Here is a 17,492-nt window from a genome sequence, read left to right on the forward strand (position 1 = left end):
AACATAACAATAATGTTACTATAACGACTATGATAATAATATTAATATCATTCATTATAAATCTGTGGCGATATGAGAAAAAGAGTACGTTTCACATAATTTCAGCTGGCAAGATAGTGGGAAAATCCTATGGATAGACAATAATATTATTATCAGGGACGTAGAGTGATGTTTTAGTGCTCAGACCAGTAACAAAAAACGTCCCTTATCCAATACAAAACCTATCCACCCTTTGTAACTATACTACATACAAATTAATATTATTTTCACCTACCATGTTTGATTATCATTTAATAGTACAGGTTAAATAACCGATACCTAATATAAGTAAGTAGGTATTAAATTAACGGCCTCCTGAAATTAGGGATTGCAAAACCGAATGAAAATACCTACACCGGTATTTCGGTATTTCCTATTGAATACCGGTATTCGTAAAATATATGAAAAAACCTACCATTAGATATAGATATAAAAATATTAAAATTATACAGAAAAAATATCTAAACAGGTACATAATATTATAATACTTATAACACCTTTAAAAATAGACAAAGATTAAATATGGTAGAAATGCTGATGTCTATTGGAACTTTTTTCTTCAAATGATTTTTTAATAAATTTATATTATGAAGTGTTCTTAGATGTGTATGTGTAACAGAATCCAACTCCTTTGTTGTATAAGTTACTATTTAATAGATAAACATCTAAAACGTAGATACAGGTAAGTCCATCATAGTGTATAATTATTATTTCATCAATAAATATTCGCCACTAGGCCTGAGATTACTAATGACTATAAATACGAACAGTATGTAACCGCGAATTCAGATACATCTCAAAATACACATGGGAACTTCTAAAACCCGCGAGTGACTTATAATGCAAATGTATTTCGAAAATCTGCACGTGCTATTACAGGCCACCAAGAACGTCGAATGGCAACGGAAGTAATCTAGACATCGCGTAACCAGTCAGAAAAATTGCAGTCCTGTTAAAACTTTTATGTTAATTATTAGGTTTTTTAAAACCGGTATTTCAGTATCGAAAAATACTAGGATACCGGGTTTTAAATACCGGTATTACAATCCCTATTTGAAACTGAAAAAATTCGAACATCACCGATATTTTTTCGTTAGTATAAAAATCACAGAACTCTTCGCAACACGCTAGCTTAAAAATGAAACAAAATACACTGAATTTTAAACAATCAACAGTGCTAAACAATCCATAAACAATAATCGAAAACTATTTTGAATGTATGATAAAACATTAAATTTGAGGATATTTTCTGACGATTTTTTTCCTTTTCAGCATAATGCCTACAATGATACTTATGTTAATATTTTTGAAAGTTATTTACTAAAATTCTTCTATATTTCGTTGACCAATGATTCTAAATAATATGTTCATATGAAATTATTAATACTTCTCAACATAGGAAAATTCCATTTTTTCTACACAGTGTGTTTCATCATTAATTTTCGGATTGTACATACCTACCGATAATGTTGACTTTTAGTTTCTGGTGAAATATATATGTGGGGATAGTAGCCATATTTATTTTATCAATGAATAATTTATTGCAATATCAATATAATAAATTAATAATTTGGGTGTTGTGTATATAATATACATTAAAACCACACAAAATTATATGATTTTTTCTATATTACGCCAAGTGTTTAACAAAAATTATGACCTATGGATCATACCTACTGACTCAGTGTTGTCAATTTATCGTTTTTCTTGCCAGATCTCGCATTTAAAAAATAAGAATTTGGTTTACAAAATACTAATCTTAAAATTGCATGGCAGTGCAATTCAAACTGTAGATCGTAACACCCCAGTGCGACTTCTAGGGATGCCGATAGTAAAGTGGTAAAAATATATTCTGTAGCAATGTTTTCTTTGGGGAACTATGCTAAGAAACTCGACTTTTAGGAGTACAGTTTGAAAAATACGGAAAAACAAAATATTTTTCAACATAGGTAGGCATTTCTCTTTTAGAGCAACACACATCACCCTAGATTTTTTTATATTTACCGCCTATATTATAATATAAATACAATCAACGGACATTTTATGTAAAAGTTTATTATACTTGAATTATTTATTATTTATTATTATATGAAATACTTGGTAAAGTCAGTTTATTAGAAATTTAATATTTTTTTTTATTGAACCGCCATTATACATAATAATACTATATTATAATAGTTAAATGATACCTACACTAGATGTCATGTCTCACAGCCATACAAGAGCACAGGTAGCAAGCACGCGTTGAACAAACGACATTTGGTCCTCACATCACACTTTGGTCTCTCGGCTTTTGACCTTTTAGAATCGATATCTCCGCCGAATCTTAGGGATACATTGGTACGGCCGCGTTACAAATACCCAAGTTCGTGAGCAGACACTGCAGCCTTCGGTGATTGAGGTAATCATGAAGAGACATTTTACGTGGCTGGGACATGTGTTCCGGATGCCGCCAAAGAATGCGACACTTCGTACCCTTGTGGCACAGCCTCAAGGGTTCCGTCGTCGTGGCCGGCCCTCCCTCACCCTGAAGCGGTGCTACAAAAGCGATCTACGCGCTGCAGATCTGGGATGGCGGGAGGCGCATGAGTTGGCTATGGATCGAGGGAAGTGGCGCGAACTTGTACTTGCCCTGTGCTCCAATGCTGGGTCGTGACAGGGTGAAAGAAGAAGACATGATACACTATCTAATCAAGTTTATCAATGAGATCTTTTTGTCTGCCTTGATGCTTGAATGGGCTATACGTATTTCTTGGACAACAATCAAAAACATAATCATACTATTAAAGTATAAAACAAGAGATAGATAAACGGGACGAAATTTTTAATTTTTTTTATTTCGGTGTGACTAAACTTGTCAAATTCAATGAAACGCGACAAAAGGGGGCTGTCAACAACTTTTGAATTCTGATGAAAAGTAACATTTTCATACAGTTTCCATGGAATTTCTTTACCTGCGGCGATATTTTATTTCACGTTTATTAACATTTCAAGATTATGTGGTTCAGCGATAAGTAGAGGAAGGGCAGATTCTTCTGGCATTGCGGCCACGACGAAATCATTTTTGGAACTGTATTAGTGTCATTTGAAAGTAATGATACCTCACATAAACAAGTCGCCTGCCTGCCAGAAGAATCTGACATCATTCTACAACATATTATTTTATCTGATTTGTGTGTTGATAGTTGGGCATTTTTAATCTAGTTAATATTATTATATGACGAATAAACATGGTAATAATTGTAAACACTATCTTTTCTGACAAAACTGGTTTGTTCACATCTATTTTATCGCAAAATATTTATTGTAGGTATACTATCTTGTTCATTGTCTTCTTTTGTGATCAATTGATCATGTTATACCCTAGGTACTCACTACTGAATCGTCAAACTCAGGGGCGGCTCTACCTTAAGGGTTTATAGGGACCATCCCCACTTCGTTATCATGTCAAAAATGCACGTCCGATATTTTGATCATTTTCATAATATAACTACTTAATTACATGATTAAAGGAACTATTTAATTTATTTTATCATACTAGGGAGCGAATCAAATGACCCCATGGTGAGTAAAAACGCTCGCTGTATGTCGTTGTTCAAAACTGATAATGGTAAGTCTGTAATAATTATTATTGGTTATTAATTAAGTTAATATTTTTAGCACGCATTTTAGACGTGGTTAAGTAACGACTAAGATAATCATATTATTAAAAATTACTCATTTTCTCATTAATAACATCATATTATTATAAGTAGCTTGGTGCATAATGTTCAATAATCATTATGAGAAAGTAGGTAGATATGTTTATTTAATAATTAACCCAATGCTTACGGGCCGCAACAAAATTGTGTTTTTGCTAAATGCTTTTCAAATGCAAATTAACACGTTAATTAAAAAAATAATTAAAAGGGCCCGTAAGCATTGGGTTAATGGCTAAACCCCACCACCTAGAAAGTCGTCGAGCCGCCACTGGTCAAACTGATTGTGTTCATCGAAATTATGAGACAGCTAAATATTGAGAACTGAGAGGAATAAAATGATACTACGAGTATTATAGGCATATTTATCAGAGAGTAGTTGAACTTTCATTGATGGTTATGTATAACTGTTTTTCCATGAACCAAAATCTTATAGTTGATATATAATTTAAAATCATACAAGTCTATTTTCTTTCTTTCTTATCTTTTCGTATTATGATGGGTACACATCCTGAAGCAGCTTCAATGTCTTAATATTGTAGAATTAATAAAAACTATGTTTCAAAGCCACATCAAAGTATTGTGACACGACATAAAATCTTTATGGTATTATGGCGGGAGAATGCAGGTTACGTGGATACTAAAAAAGGGTGTCACGACACGTAAATGGTTGGGGAGCCAGTGAATTACGCAGTGGTAATTTTTAAAATTGAGGTATTTCATAGTTATAATCATTTTACTCCGCAATCGTGCGCTAATGTAAACGCGATCTTGTTGATCTCAAAGAACGATGAATCGAAATACTTTTGTACATATTACGTAAATGTAAAATATTTTTTTATACCTACCTACCCAATATTCTTGAAATAAAAATCAACATACGTAGTATTAAAAAAAACTTTTAAATTTCTTTTGGATTGGCTTTGAATATCCTTTGTATAATAAATAAACGAAACAATTAAATTAATTGCTTTATAATCAGTGTGTTCTTAATAAGGTAGCCATCTTTGTATTTTCTACCGATGCATCGGGCGCTTTGAGCTTTTTTTTTAATACGAAGAGCTTTCCCCGAATTGTCTGATAAACGTACGAAGACAGATTTTTCACCATGTTCTCGAACCATAATAATGATAACAGAATTCTGTAATAATACACCTACGAAAATGTTATTAAAGTTTGATACGAAATATATAGATGGCAGTAAAAATATATAAAATAATATTTCTTATAATAAAAATGTTTTAAGATATTCCTTGGTACCACTATTTAATTATTGAAATCTGTGCCCACTTATCACTAATTAAAATTTAATGAATTATAAGTTTTACAAATTAAAATGATACATAATCTTAAATAATGAGCTATTTATTAGTGATTGGTACACTTAGTTGCCTAAATAAAACTAAATTTATAATATCATAGGTATTTTCAACGTCTCGGCCAACCTTTTTATTGAAAATAATATTATTGTATTATTTTAGTGGGTTCCGCCTACCTTCCTTTCACTTCACAAGCAAAATGATAATGTGGTGACGCATTGTTTGTATTAATTTTCAAAATCACTGCATCTCAAGATGTAATAATTATCGTCCTGTATCTCGATCTATCCAGTAACACAGCTGTCCAGGTCCATGGTAAAAATCATTACGCCTGACAGTTATATCTCGCGGTAATTAACCATCCGAATATGACATAGCACATTAATCTTTTTTTATTGATTTTGAAGTTAAGTGACATGTCGGAATGGCTAGGGGTCCTTTTTTGGTTCAATTTTATATGTTTAAGCTCCATCTTTAGAGAAGAAGGTTTTCTTCAAGAACTTCGGCTATATACACATATTTTAATTACAAACCCGTACACCTGGCACATTAAGGCTATACCTCAGCTGAGGCATGGTCTAAAAAGATCGTGACTAGGCGATGCACGGATTGTGCAAATGACGTGTGCCGAACGAAATATCATTTGTCATAAAAATCCAACATGTGTCCATTTAATATTATGTTTATTGTTATATTACTAATAATAATAGTATATTCATGGACATGTTTTCTTTTTTAAGTATATACCTACGTAAAGTTTTTTAGTCATCTATTTACACGATTTAAAAATATTTTCATCCGACACCATGACAAAATAAATCGACGTGCAGACACCTCGACTGTCGGTCTCCGAATGGCAACACGGCGGAAATTTCATTCCACATACAGTTGAAAATTATTTGCCGTTTCACTGATGTACTGTCTTAATAATATTATACTGATTTTCTGCGGCGTCCGTATATCCCTAGTGTGAGTTGGTTGATCGAACAAGAATCCTTCACCTGTTCATATTCATGACCTCAAAAAAATCAGGTTTCTTTTTATAAGATCTTTATTTAAAAACAAAAATTAATTATTTAAATAAAAATATACTTGTAAGAGATAACACAAAATAAATGTAGGGAAATGATGTAACACATAACAAAGACTGGATTTGGACTAATAAGCCTACAACAAACACATGACAGTGATTCCAGCAGGTCTATTCTTAACGGTTATCATTTTAACACGTTTCAGCTATTTTCATTCATCCAAGTTAGCACGAAAGGTATTCTTTACAATAAATGATTAGCGGCGACTACCTCTCATTCGTAATACATCGAAAATTTAGGTTTGTAAACACGTCGGTTAAATTCAGATATGTTTGTACTGCCGATGTACTTGCGATTGCAGCGTAAAGTGATAAATGTGAGATATATTTTTCACAATTACCTCTTTTTTGATGTTAAGTGATATGTAAGAATAGGCCTGCTGAATGTTTAAAATATAGTTGAATTGATAACAATAGGAAAGTTAAAATATTCTCAGTTTGTTGGAAGCAGTGAATACATTGTTTTTAAATAAAATGCAAATGGTGGCATACTGTTTTCACCCTTGCTTAATTACTTACATACTAATATTTGAGATTTTTCATTAAAATAGTTAATTGCAAAAAATATTTGTTTTAGGATTTCAACACCTATAAGCTATTCAATAATACTGTAATTACAATAGCTAACATTAGCTAAATTCAATAAAAGTCTCTACTTTCCTAAAATGCTAGGAAAATCTATAAGTAGTAAGAAGTATGAATAAAAGAGGTTGACATGGTAATCTATGAAAATAAAAAAATAATTATTATTGGGAATAAAAAGCTAATGAAATACATAATTAGAGCGAGCATTACATACAGAATTAAATTTTATTGTAATAGGCAAGTATTATCTATCTAAATTTGTAAATCAGTCTTTTTATGTAATGTTGATAATGTAATAGGTACATCTATTATAAATTATGTATTATATATTATTATTATCTGTGGCAAGTACAATGTTCATATAATACAGAACTATTTAACCAAGAATTTAGGAATCAATGCAACACATACAAAACCAAATTGTTTACGTACTAAACACACAAATAATGCAAAAACTTATTAGTTATCATATTCATAACGTTAAAACATTAAATAATTATTACTTTTACCACCTAAGAATAACATAATACAATCAAAAATAATATGGAAACAAGAGATATTTGTTTCAAATCTAGGTATTTTTGATAAATACCTACTTATTTATGAAAAATATATTTATCCTTTCAAAAGTTTTGGTGAGTGTCTCGTTCACACAGTATAGTAAAACTTTGATTTTGTATACTTCAATTCAATGAAAAAAAAATCCAGTTCATATTCTGCCCGTTATCAATGTTCACCCCATGATTAGCACGTGATCATACAGCATTGTACGCAGTAATTGGTTGTTATCGTAGCATGGCGTAGCAGTTTTAACGGGTGCTGGCTGATGTTCTGATGTGTACATAGGATTTTTGTTGCTTAGTTTTATTTTTAAGAACATTGTTTATTTGTTACATATATAATATAATTAAAAACAGATAAACTAATTAATCACACATTTTCCCGAAATATGTAGTCTGTTGTATCAAAGTTTTACTGTACTGACAATAATATGAATAAGTGTATTAATTAAGGCGCTAAGTACCAAAATAATAAAAACTGACAGTTTTATAGAAAAATGTTCTACATACCAACGCCAATAACTTCAACTATAGTCTAAGTGCCTCAAGCAAGTCAAAAAAAATACAGCAAAATAATTAAACCTGTCGACGTTGTAAGTCAGTTGGCGTGTTTTATTTATAATGGTGTAAGTTGCACTGCAGTGGTCAACGGCATTCAATATAAAATAGCTGACGATGGTGTGTTGACACTTGCGAGTTCTTAATACCTAAAATTATAGAAGCTGCCGTGATTGCTTCACACTGTAAAATTACATTTTTCAAAAGGTCTGCTTCATGAAATTTTACTGCAATGACAATGGTATTTTGTAACTACAGGCAATACTACTTTTTGGTACTTAGAGCCTTATTTAATACACATATTCAATTATTATTATAACACTACATAAACTGAAACATAAATTTCATTAGTTTTATTCTATAAGTAATTCCATGTAAGCGAAATATTTGTTGTAAACCAATTTTTAATATGGGGTGAATACCATATTATTGTGATACCACACATTTCATAAAAATATATTTTCATTTCTGATGTTATATAAATATTAAAGTCTGAATTCTATATTCCTTATAGATCCGACACTTCATCATAACAATCTGAGAAGCTAAAATCTTCTCGCTTTTTCATGTCTCCATACCTCATCACTCCTCTTATATAAATTCCATTTTTCCTTTCTTGTAGATCATGGGTAGCCAACGCGCGGCCCACTAGGTCTCAACTTGTGGCCCGTGGAGCACTGAGAAAATAAAAATAATATCAAATGCTGCCGCTAGATGTGCTAATTTCGCAAATTGAGATTCGATATTGGCTCAAGATTTTAAAAAGCACCGTGTGTTTTTGCTGCATTTGCAACGCCATTCTCCGTAGACGTGAATTTATTACCGGAGAATTTACAAATGGAACATTGTGTAATATGTTGCGATAAACAATTGAAGGAGAAATTCCATCAGGTTGGTTTGGAAGAGTTTTGCAAAACATATATGGACAAGGAGAAATATCCTGCATTTTACAAACATGCTATAATGATGACTTCGCTATTTGGAAACACCTACACTTGTGAACAGCTTTTTAGTCGGATGAAGCATATCAAACCCCAAGTGAGAACACGAATCACTGATGTGCATTTGGAGAACTGTTTGCGTGTAGGAACAACCTCACTCGATATCGATATTGATGCACATAGTTCTGCCACACAAAATCAAACTTCTCACTAAAATTTATTATTTTGTTTATTTTTTATTATTTAAAAAAAGTCTAATCTAATAAATATGTTGGGTTCTCATTTTTGTTTTATTTTCTTAATATATATATTTCTTTTTTGTTTTGTATAATAAAAAAAATCGCTTGTGCGGCCCGGTAGGGAGTCTTTTTTTATAGAATCTGGCCCGGCTGCTGAAAAGGTTGGCCACCCATGTTGTAGATCTATATCCCCCACTTCCATCCATTCAAACAAAATACATACTGATGGTCTAATGTGAATACCCCGTATCTGATCAATATGACAATAATGACTTTTTGACGTACTAAAAACAACAAACATACTGCCCATCGACTGCGAAATTCCTGTATCTGTATTTATTTTAACAAAAATGACACAGCCATATTAGTAATAGCCCATATCTTACCACTAGCCTCTAAGCTGTCAAGCGTATTGCATGACAGGTTCTGTGCCAAAGCGAACTAGTCCGCGGATATATGGCCGGGCGTACAGTGTCAGTCATACAAAAAACGCGGACTCATTCGCCTGTCTTTGAAGACAGAATGCCAGTCTCAGGCGTTTGTTTTGAATAATTTAAAATTCGGAAGAATACTGGTCCAATAATGAGACATTTAGCATATGATTGGTAAGTGTTTATGATAAACTTTCAATTTATTAAAAAAAAAAATAATAATAAGGTTTATTTTTGCTAAAAAATTCACGGCCTCTCATTTGCCGACATACAAAACCTCCGGGCACATAATGGGAAGGAAAAACATTTAGTAACATAAAAAAATTTGGATGTTATCATTACATTAGGCGTTATATGCTTTTTCTTTATCACTTTTTATGTTATCGGTTATCGGCATGCTATGTAGTTACAACATATGTGTGCTATTAACAGTCAGATACGAGATATTAAATATTTACTTTTTTTAGCTTCCTGCACGATTTGTAAAAAGTCACTTAGATATTAACGTTAGGTCATTGATACAATACTCCGATGTGACGGCAATTAATTATTCTTGGTTGCATCATTAGAAAAGTCGAGTCTATTTTTATTAAGCTCTGTGAGTAATCCGACAATCAGTGGATTTTGAAATTTCCCTTCTGTCGCAGTGAAGAATTCTTGAAGATGTTGAGGAATATTATGCTGCTTTTCATATTCAAATGCTTGGAGTAACATGTCAAATCTATCCAGTTCCTTGACGAATTTCGCTTCGGGGCTTGACTGAGTCTCATACTCCTGAAAATGAATAGAATTTATGAATGGTAAATAAGTGATCCGAGTTTTGTGAAATTATTTATTATCGATGTAGGTCGATCCACTGCCTGATGAAGACCTCTACTAGTTCTTTTTATCCCTTCCAGTTCTTAATATTTTGCAATCTTGTATTTTCGGTGAACGTAAACAGTTTGATTATTCAGTATGTTTATGGTCGGGTATAACGTGGAAAGGCCTTAACAAAAACCAATGAACAAGTAATATATGTTGTCAAGCCAGTTTTATTTGATGAGATTTATCAGAAATCCAAATTTTTTATTTAGACCAAAACAGCAGCAATTATTAGTTCACAATTACCATATTTTTTCAGCATAAAAAATTAACTAGAATAAATTGTTAACTATCGACATATTATTAAATTAAAAATTAAAAAAAAAACGTACCTAACGCGCAATCACATATTTTTAAACATTAATAAACATGAAACAATGTAGCTCTACAGTCGACGTTTTTTACTATTCATGGAATTTTTTACTATTTGGAAGAAAAATGTATGAAAATATTACTTTTCATAAGAATTTGAGTACATAGTTGGTGACCCTCTAGAGCAGTGATTCTCAACTGGGTTCCATGAGACTCTGCGGCCCTGCAAGAATTCGCATATTTTTCTTCGTAGTACAGTCGAGCTCGGTTATTACGATCACGGATATAGCGAGATCTCGGATGTAACGACGAAACATTCATTGACATTTTAGTTTATGATTTTCCCCATACATTTATTCACTCTTATAATGAGCTACTTATCGGTTATAAAAATATTGTCAAAAATTTTCTTGAAATTAGTTAATGTGTCTATCGTTTAAAAACATTTCGACCCTAAGAAATAAAATCCGACCGGACAGGATGCCGCCGGAATCAGATTACGTTTATGACACTAATTAAGTGTCTAAGTACCTACCTAATTGGTGTTTTCGCCGACAATGTTGAAAAAGTATACAAGCATATGGTTGAAATTGAATGTAAAAAATTCAAGGTTTGTGAAGTCACTAGGTACCTACCAGCGTTCATTACAATAAACAACTTCTTTTAACCTTAACCTAACAGAAAAAAAAATATTATTTTAAAAACGGTACATGTTCAAACACGCGCGTTAACATTCATTTAATTGTTTGTCAATTTATGGCCACGGCCGTATGTTGTAGGTTTACCACTGGGAAATGCCAATAGAAATGGTGTATTTCAAAAAAATACTACCATATTCTTAGGTCAATAATTATTATAAAGCAATCATTATTCGTAGGATGTTTATCACATTTGAATGGTCAAAGACATAGCTTATAATCAGTATCTTTAGAATTATCTTCAAATGTGTTAATCGTGCCCATTTTTTGAATAATAAAATGCCTAATTCTTGTCAAATTTGGGATCACAAAGATTATAAAATATAATTTTTTATCGTAAATATGTCACTATAATAATGTCAACATAAATTTTATTAATGGTTTTATAAATGCTTTTAAAAATAAATAAACCTAAAAAAATCTTAACACCACTGCACATGGACGTACTGAAATATGACTATATTCTAAAACATTAGATCGAGAGGTTTAAAAGAATACTATTTAATGTAATAAAAATACTTTATGTAGTCATCAAATGTTTAAAATAAATATAAAGGATAATAAGGCTTCAAAATCATATAAATAGATTATCTACAACGTTTAAGGAATGTCCAGGGTTATGCTCTGAAAATACCATAAAAGCTCCATTTTGACCTACATTGAGCATGTGGGCCCTTAAGGGTTCCGCCAACCAAAAAGAATACTGCTCTAGAATAAGCATGGGTTAGAACCCATGTTGGCCGAGCGGATTACGCGTTGGCTTATAATGTCGTGGGGTCCCAGATTCGAATCCTGGGTCTGGCAAATACACATACAGTATAACCCCTATTTTATGTTTTTTAAGGGACTGAAAAAAAAAACCTAATTGGAGGGAAAATGTAAAAGGGGGGTATTGAAAAAAAGAACACTTAAATTTTATGTTTTTAAAAAAATAACGTTTTATTAAAAACCAACATTCAATTAAAATTTTTATTGAAAAATCGTTCGAATGTCACGACCCAATCATTGTCGAGTGCGCGTAACTCGCATATTTTGAATATTTCCGACGTAAATCGCGGGAAAGAAAAACGTAAATGCGGGTATTAAATGTACTGAAATACATCGGGACTGAAAAAAATACACACAATTGCCGGGAAAACGTGAATTCCGGGCACGTAAAAACGAGGTTATACTGTATTGTTTTTCAATTTTAACATGACGTATAAAAGGGAGTTTTTAACAATTTTCACATTTGACTGGATATTTTGCCGTTAAATCGAGGTTCTACTGTATATAAGAAAGGACAAATTGTATAGCATAATGGTGTAACTGAAATAATCAACTAAAAAAATGATGAACTTGTTGAATTTAACAATATTATATCCCACGTATAGTTTTCAACAATGTACAAACCTTATACAAGTTCAGAAGCATTGCGCCTGATGGACCAGTGAGTTCTGAAATGCTCTGCATCGCTTCGTATTCTCTTCGGTGTTTTTCATCAGGCGATACACCACAGTGTGGTGTCAGATCTCCGACAATACATTCAGCAAGATCATGTACCAGAGCTAAAAAAATGAGTTGTTTTAAATAGAATGCTGAAGTCAGACATAATAGTGAGTATCAAGATATTGTAAAAATATTGATGCAATTTCATTCTTAAAGTTTAAAGAGTGAAGAAACAATGAATAGATACGAACGAGGTGATAATTTGGAATCACCTCGGAAATATACCTATTAGAAAAAAATCTTGGCACCTAACAAGATGTGTCGCTAAATTTCTAAACCCGCTATAACACTTTTTTGAAATAATTAAGATATTATAATATATATCGTTGGATTCGTTATTAAAATCTCTACATGAAAATTTTATCGCCTCTTTCAAAAGCCGCTACGATTAACCGTCATTTATGAAACAAAATCAATGTGTCTATCAAATCCCGCTATAACGCTTCTGAAACATTCAAAAACCTTTTTAGTTCAAAAAGTTTTTATTGATTTTCTCAACATAATAAAAAAGTGATATAGCGGGTTTTGAAACTCAGCGACACATATAACTTATATATACATCTCCTGTTCGGTGCTAGTCCTGAGGTGTTACCAAATTATTTATGTACAACACAGCTCTCGTAGTCCAGTGCGTAAGGCACTGGCCTTTCACCCAGGGGCTCTGGGTTCGATCCTGGTGAGGTAACAATGGTTGATTTTGACAAACCCTGGGTGTTTAATTGTTTCATTTCTACTACACTTCTGTCAGTGGGCCTCATGGCCTGTTCTTGTGGTAAAAAAATAAAAATAAATATAAAATGTTACATTCTCCAATCTTGTGTATTATTCACTACATAAAAAAAAGTTTGAACAATGATAGGTATTAAGAAAAGTAAATTACAGTCCCACAAACTTATCTGTAGAGCGGACAAAAATGGAATTACAATGATGTCATATTGAATATTGCGAGTCTTGATTGGGTAGTTTGCGACTGTGGCTCTCCCATCAATTCTATAGATAGATTTGTGACACTGTAACACTTTTCATCATAAATAGAGCTTTTAGGCCTTCAAAGAGTGGAGGTTATATTAAGACATTTTCAAAACAGTTTCACAAAGTCTTAGTAGTTCTTGCAAATTTTGTCAAATGGATTGTGTCCTTGCCCAGGATCAAACACACATAGATATTTTTGCCAGACATGCGATTTGATTCGCACCACGGCTTCAGACACAGGGGCTTTAACAATTAATCCACCACATGAAGCTTTTCCATCGCACATCTTATGGAGTATTTTTAAATGCTAATAATATAATATAAATATATACTTCATAATTCAATATCGACTGATCAACAAAGATTTTTTCTTACCGATTTGAAGACATTTAAATCTATCAATATTGTCGCTGTCCTTTATTAAAAACGTCATCATTCCCATTCTATACATATGTCCGGCAATTGACTCACAGTCAGGAATGTCCTTAATGACCCATCCAGTTCTTTTCTCATGCTGAAATGTTAAAGAAATGTTTATTACAAGATGTTTACAACAGACAACCAAACTACAGTGAGTACAATCTATAAGTAAAAATTTATCCATATTATTTAGTTATATTCAGTAAGTCAAATTTCACATCGTGACATTACATATTATTCTGTTGCGGATTGATTCCGGCTTGACAGATTGAGTAAGTACTAACAAAACAATAAGAATGGTTGTACAAATTTCGTAGAACGCATCTACATACCACGTGAATCGGAGGGTGAGTGTATTACCTAGTGTTTAAAATAATAATGGTTATAAAAATCTATTGTTAGCCGCTTGTTTTCATTAAGTACTTATAATATATATACTAATATTTAAAGCAAGTTTCAAATACACACATTGACTGCTGACCAGATAATTACTAATTAATTACCACATTTAAATATCATGCTAATTATATCAAATGTCCAGCTAATCGTTACGCGCCTAGCGCGTCTTTAGCACTGAAAGACTTAATACTGTTTTGTTATCAATGAGTAATAATTTTGTTGAGCAGTAAAGTTCATTTATCGTTGATTGTAAGTAGGGAATATTTATTTATAATTTGTAATATTATGTATGATTTGGGGTCCACAGTAAACTGGACATGTCACTCTGCGGTGCTCAATTACTCGTTCTACTTGTTAAGATTTTTAAAAATTTCTATAGCCGTACGCTGACTTAGGCCTGACGCATAGGATGTCGATGTAATGTAAAACTAACTACAGTAGAACTTCGGTTATCCAAACTAATTAGGGATGAAGGTTATAGGTGCAAGAACGTAGTGGTCGGGCGGGCGGCGGCGGTGTGCACAACTCAAATGTATAACCGTGTGTGAAATGTTCTTAGACAATGTCTTTTTTTAGGCATATTACACACGGTTATATGTTTGAGTTGTAAACACCGCTGCCCGCCTGTCACTGTGGCCAAGCACTAACGATAAATCCAAATAATCGAAAAAATAATAAAATATCTAAGTACCTACTTATTTTACTTCCAGAGTAAACGTTTTTAATAGCAATTTTGAAAAATTCACATTTATCACTCATAAATAATTCCGTCGTCGTGGCCGGCCCTCCCTCACCCTGCAGTGATGCTACAAAAGCGAACTACGCGCTGCAGGTCTGGCATGGCGGGAGGCGCAACAGTTGGCGATGGACCGAGGGAAGTGGCGCGAACTTGTGCTTGCCCTATGCCTCAATGCTGGGTCGTGACAGGGTGAAAGAGAAGAAAGAAAATGGAACTAATTCTATGAGCCCCTCTAATGAATGTCTAATTAAATAAATTTCTCCACTCAAAAATTATTTAATGATATTCAAAAATTTTTACATGTTCTTTCGATCATGTATTTTGATAACCTGTTATAAATGAGGCCAGATAAGTAAGTAACTGGTTTTATAATTTCTAATAGGCCATCATTAGAGCATATATGTTATAATTTACTACTTGTTCGCTATCCATCATTTAAATATGGAACTAAAATTGACAATATCCAAAAACTAAAAAGGAAACAATCAAATTGATTACGTAGTAAACATGAGAATCGAAACACTAGCATTGTGCAGTTTTCTTTGTATAGTTTCACGGATAGGAGATGCGTGGAATGACTTATGTCATTCTTAAGTCACATGGTGTAGACATGTTAGGTGAGAAGGGTCTCATATATTTACCGATGCATGTCGTTCGTTACAAACGACATGTGCTTCTGATGACGAATGTCTGATTAGTATTGAGTATGGAACTGATCTTGTGGTATTGAACATTTTGATTTGGTTGTTCATGAAACAACACAATAATAATATGTCCTAAATCATGATTAAGATTACCATCTGAAATATGTTTCATAAATATCCTGAATGTAGATTATTTTTAGGTACCTAACTAGGTACTTACCTATTAAAAAAACACTAATTTACGGTGAATATTTCTGAGAGCGAAACTGTATATTATAGGTAGGCAGGTATGCATGTAAATAAGTTTGTTTCTCATAAAAATAGGTACCACTTTCTATATTACACTCGACTGATGTATATAGGTAGTAAAACATTTACCCTACAAAACAACACCAAAAGTTGTCACCTATCTATCCACGAAAGCAGAATTTAAATAATTTTTAAAATATAATAATATATTACGTACCTTCAAACGTCCCACTAATTCAAGGAACTTTATAAGTTTTACGTTGTCAAAGGAAGACATTGCAGCAAATACGAGATGAATGTAGAATGCGTCTCAACACTTCTAAAGTGTAGGAGGGAATGACACTTCGTAACGTATTCGTAAAATACTAGTATACGAGTGTAGTGCTTACGATTTATTATGAAAAGTACTTGACGATTGTCACGCTTTACAATGGTCAATTTCTCTAGCCCACGAAAATCACGTTTCACTCATAAATAACGTTCACTGCCCAGTATTCGTTATTTGAATAGAGTATTTTTTACATAATATCTAGTGTTTAGTGTACGTACGAATAACCTATTTCTCTATTTTTGAATTTTTGACAGTTGCAGTGTTTGCAGCACTATTTTTTTATTTTATTGGATTTAGAAAAATTAGCAATAAATAATTATCCCCATATCATCAAATAGTTTTTGACACATCCTCAATTTGCTTTTTATAATATTATCTGATTTAATATTTTTATTTTACAAAAATCTAATGTTTAAACGATTTTATGGTTTTACTATCCAAACACAACAATTAATATACAGAGCGCGCTATGCCAATATCAAGGGCAGTGGATAATTTTTTTTTATATCAATGAGATACATAAGACATTTGAAAATATAATCATCACAAATTAGTAAAGCACCTACCTACCTATGTATTTGAAATTATTTATAGTGCGCGGGTATTTTACAGGCGCATAGATAGGGCGAAAAATCTTTTATCACTTGGGGCAGTCAAAAATGCTCAAGACAATAATAATGTAACCAGGTAAAAGCACTAGAAACTTCTAATAGGTACGAATAATATTTGCAACACACGCAATTTTTTTTCATAATTTAATCAATGCAGGATGAAAATAAAAGGATCATGTTAAATAAACTAAAGCATTCTAACCGCTGAAATGATACACGAAGCCACACGAAGCGGACTCATACTGCGATCTCGCGCATGCGCAGCGCGACAAAACGATTCAAATTGAAGTTAATTCGAGACTCTA

The 17,492-nt window shown here is 32.4% G+C and overlaps 1 protein-coding gene across 1 annotated transcript; it reads right to left on the minus strand.

Moving 5' to 3' along the window:
* Window positions 1-9,115: 9,115 nt before the first annotated feature.
* Window positions 9,116-16,862, minus strand: LOC147072326 (5'-deoxynucleotidase HDDC2-like). Its single transcript, XM_085946422.1, has 4 exons — window positions 16,463-16,862; window positions 14,170-14,308; window positions 12,727-12,881; window positions 9,116-10,234 (listed from the first exon to the last, which is right to left on the minus strand). The coding sequence occupies exons 1-4, from the start codon at window positions 16,520-16,522 to the stop codon at window positions 10,004-10,006; spliced, it is 585 nt and encodes a 194-aa protein (XP_085802548.1). The 5' UTR covers window positions 16,523-16,862; the 3' UTR covers window positions 9,116-10,003.
* Between the last annotated feature and the right edge of the window lie 630 nt (window positions 16,863-17,492).

The sequence above is a fragment of the Rhyacophila brunnea genome, unplaced genomic scaffold (assembly GCF_057557595.1).
Source record: "Rhyacophila brunnea isolate RB1 unplaced genomic scaffold, BYU_Rbru_1.0 scaffold_2, whole genome shotgun sequence".
NCBI classification, from domain to species: Eukaryota; Metazoa; Arthropoda; class Insecta; order Trichoptera; family Rhyacophilidae; genus Rhyacophila; species Rhyacophila brunnea.

Coding starts and splice junctions, on each gene's coding strand:
- LOC147072326 (XM_085946422.1), bottom strand. CDS start 16,522: ATGTCTTCCTTTGACAACGTAAAACTTATAAAGTTCCTTGAATTAGTG. Junction 14,309..16,462: donor AATTAGTGGGACGTTTGAAG/GTACGTAATATA, acceptor TTAACATTTCAG/CATGAGAAAAGAACTGGATG. Junction 12,882..14,169: donor ATTTAAATGTCTTCAAATCG/GTAAGAAAAAAT, acceptor TCATTTTTTTAG/CTCTGGTACATGATCTTGCT.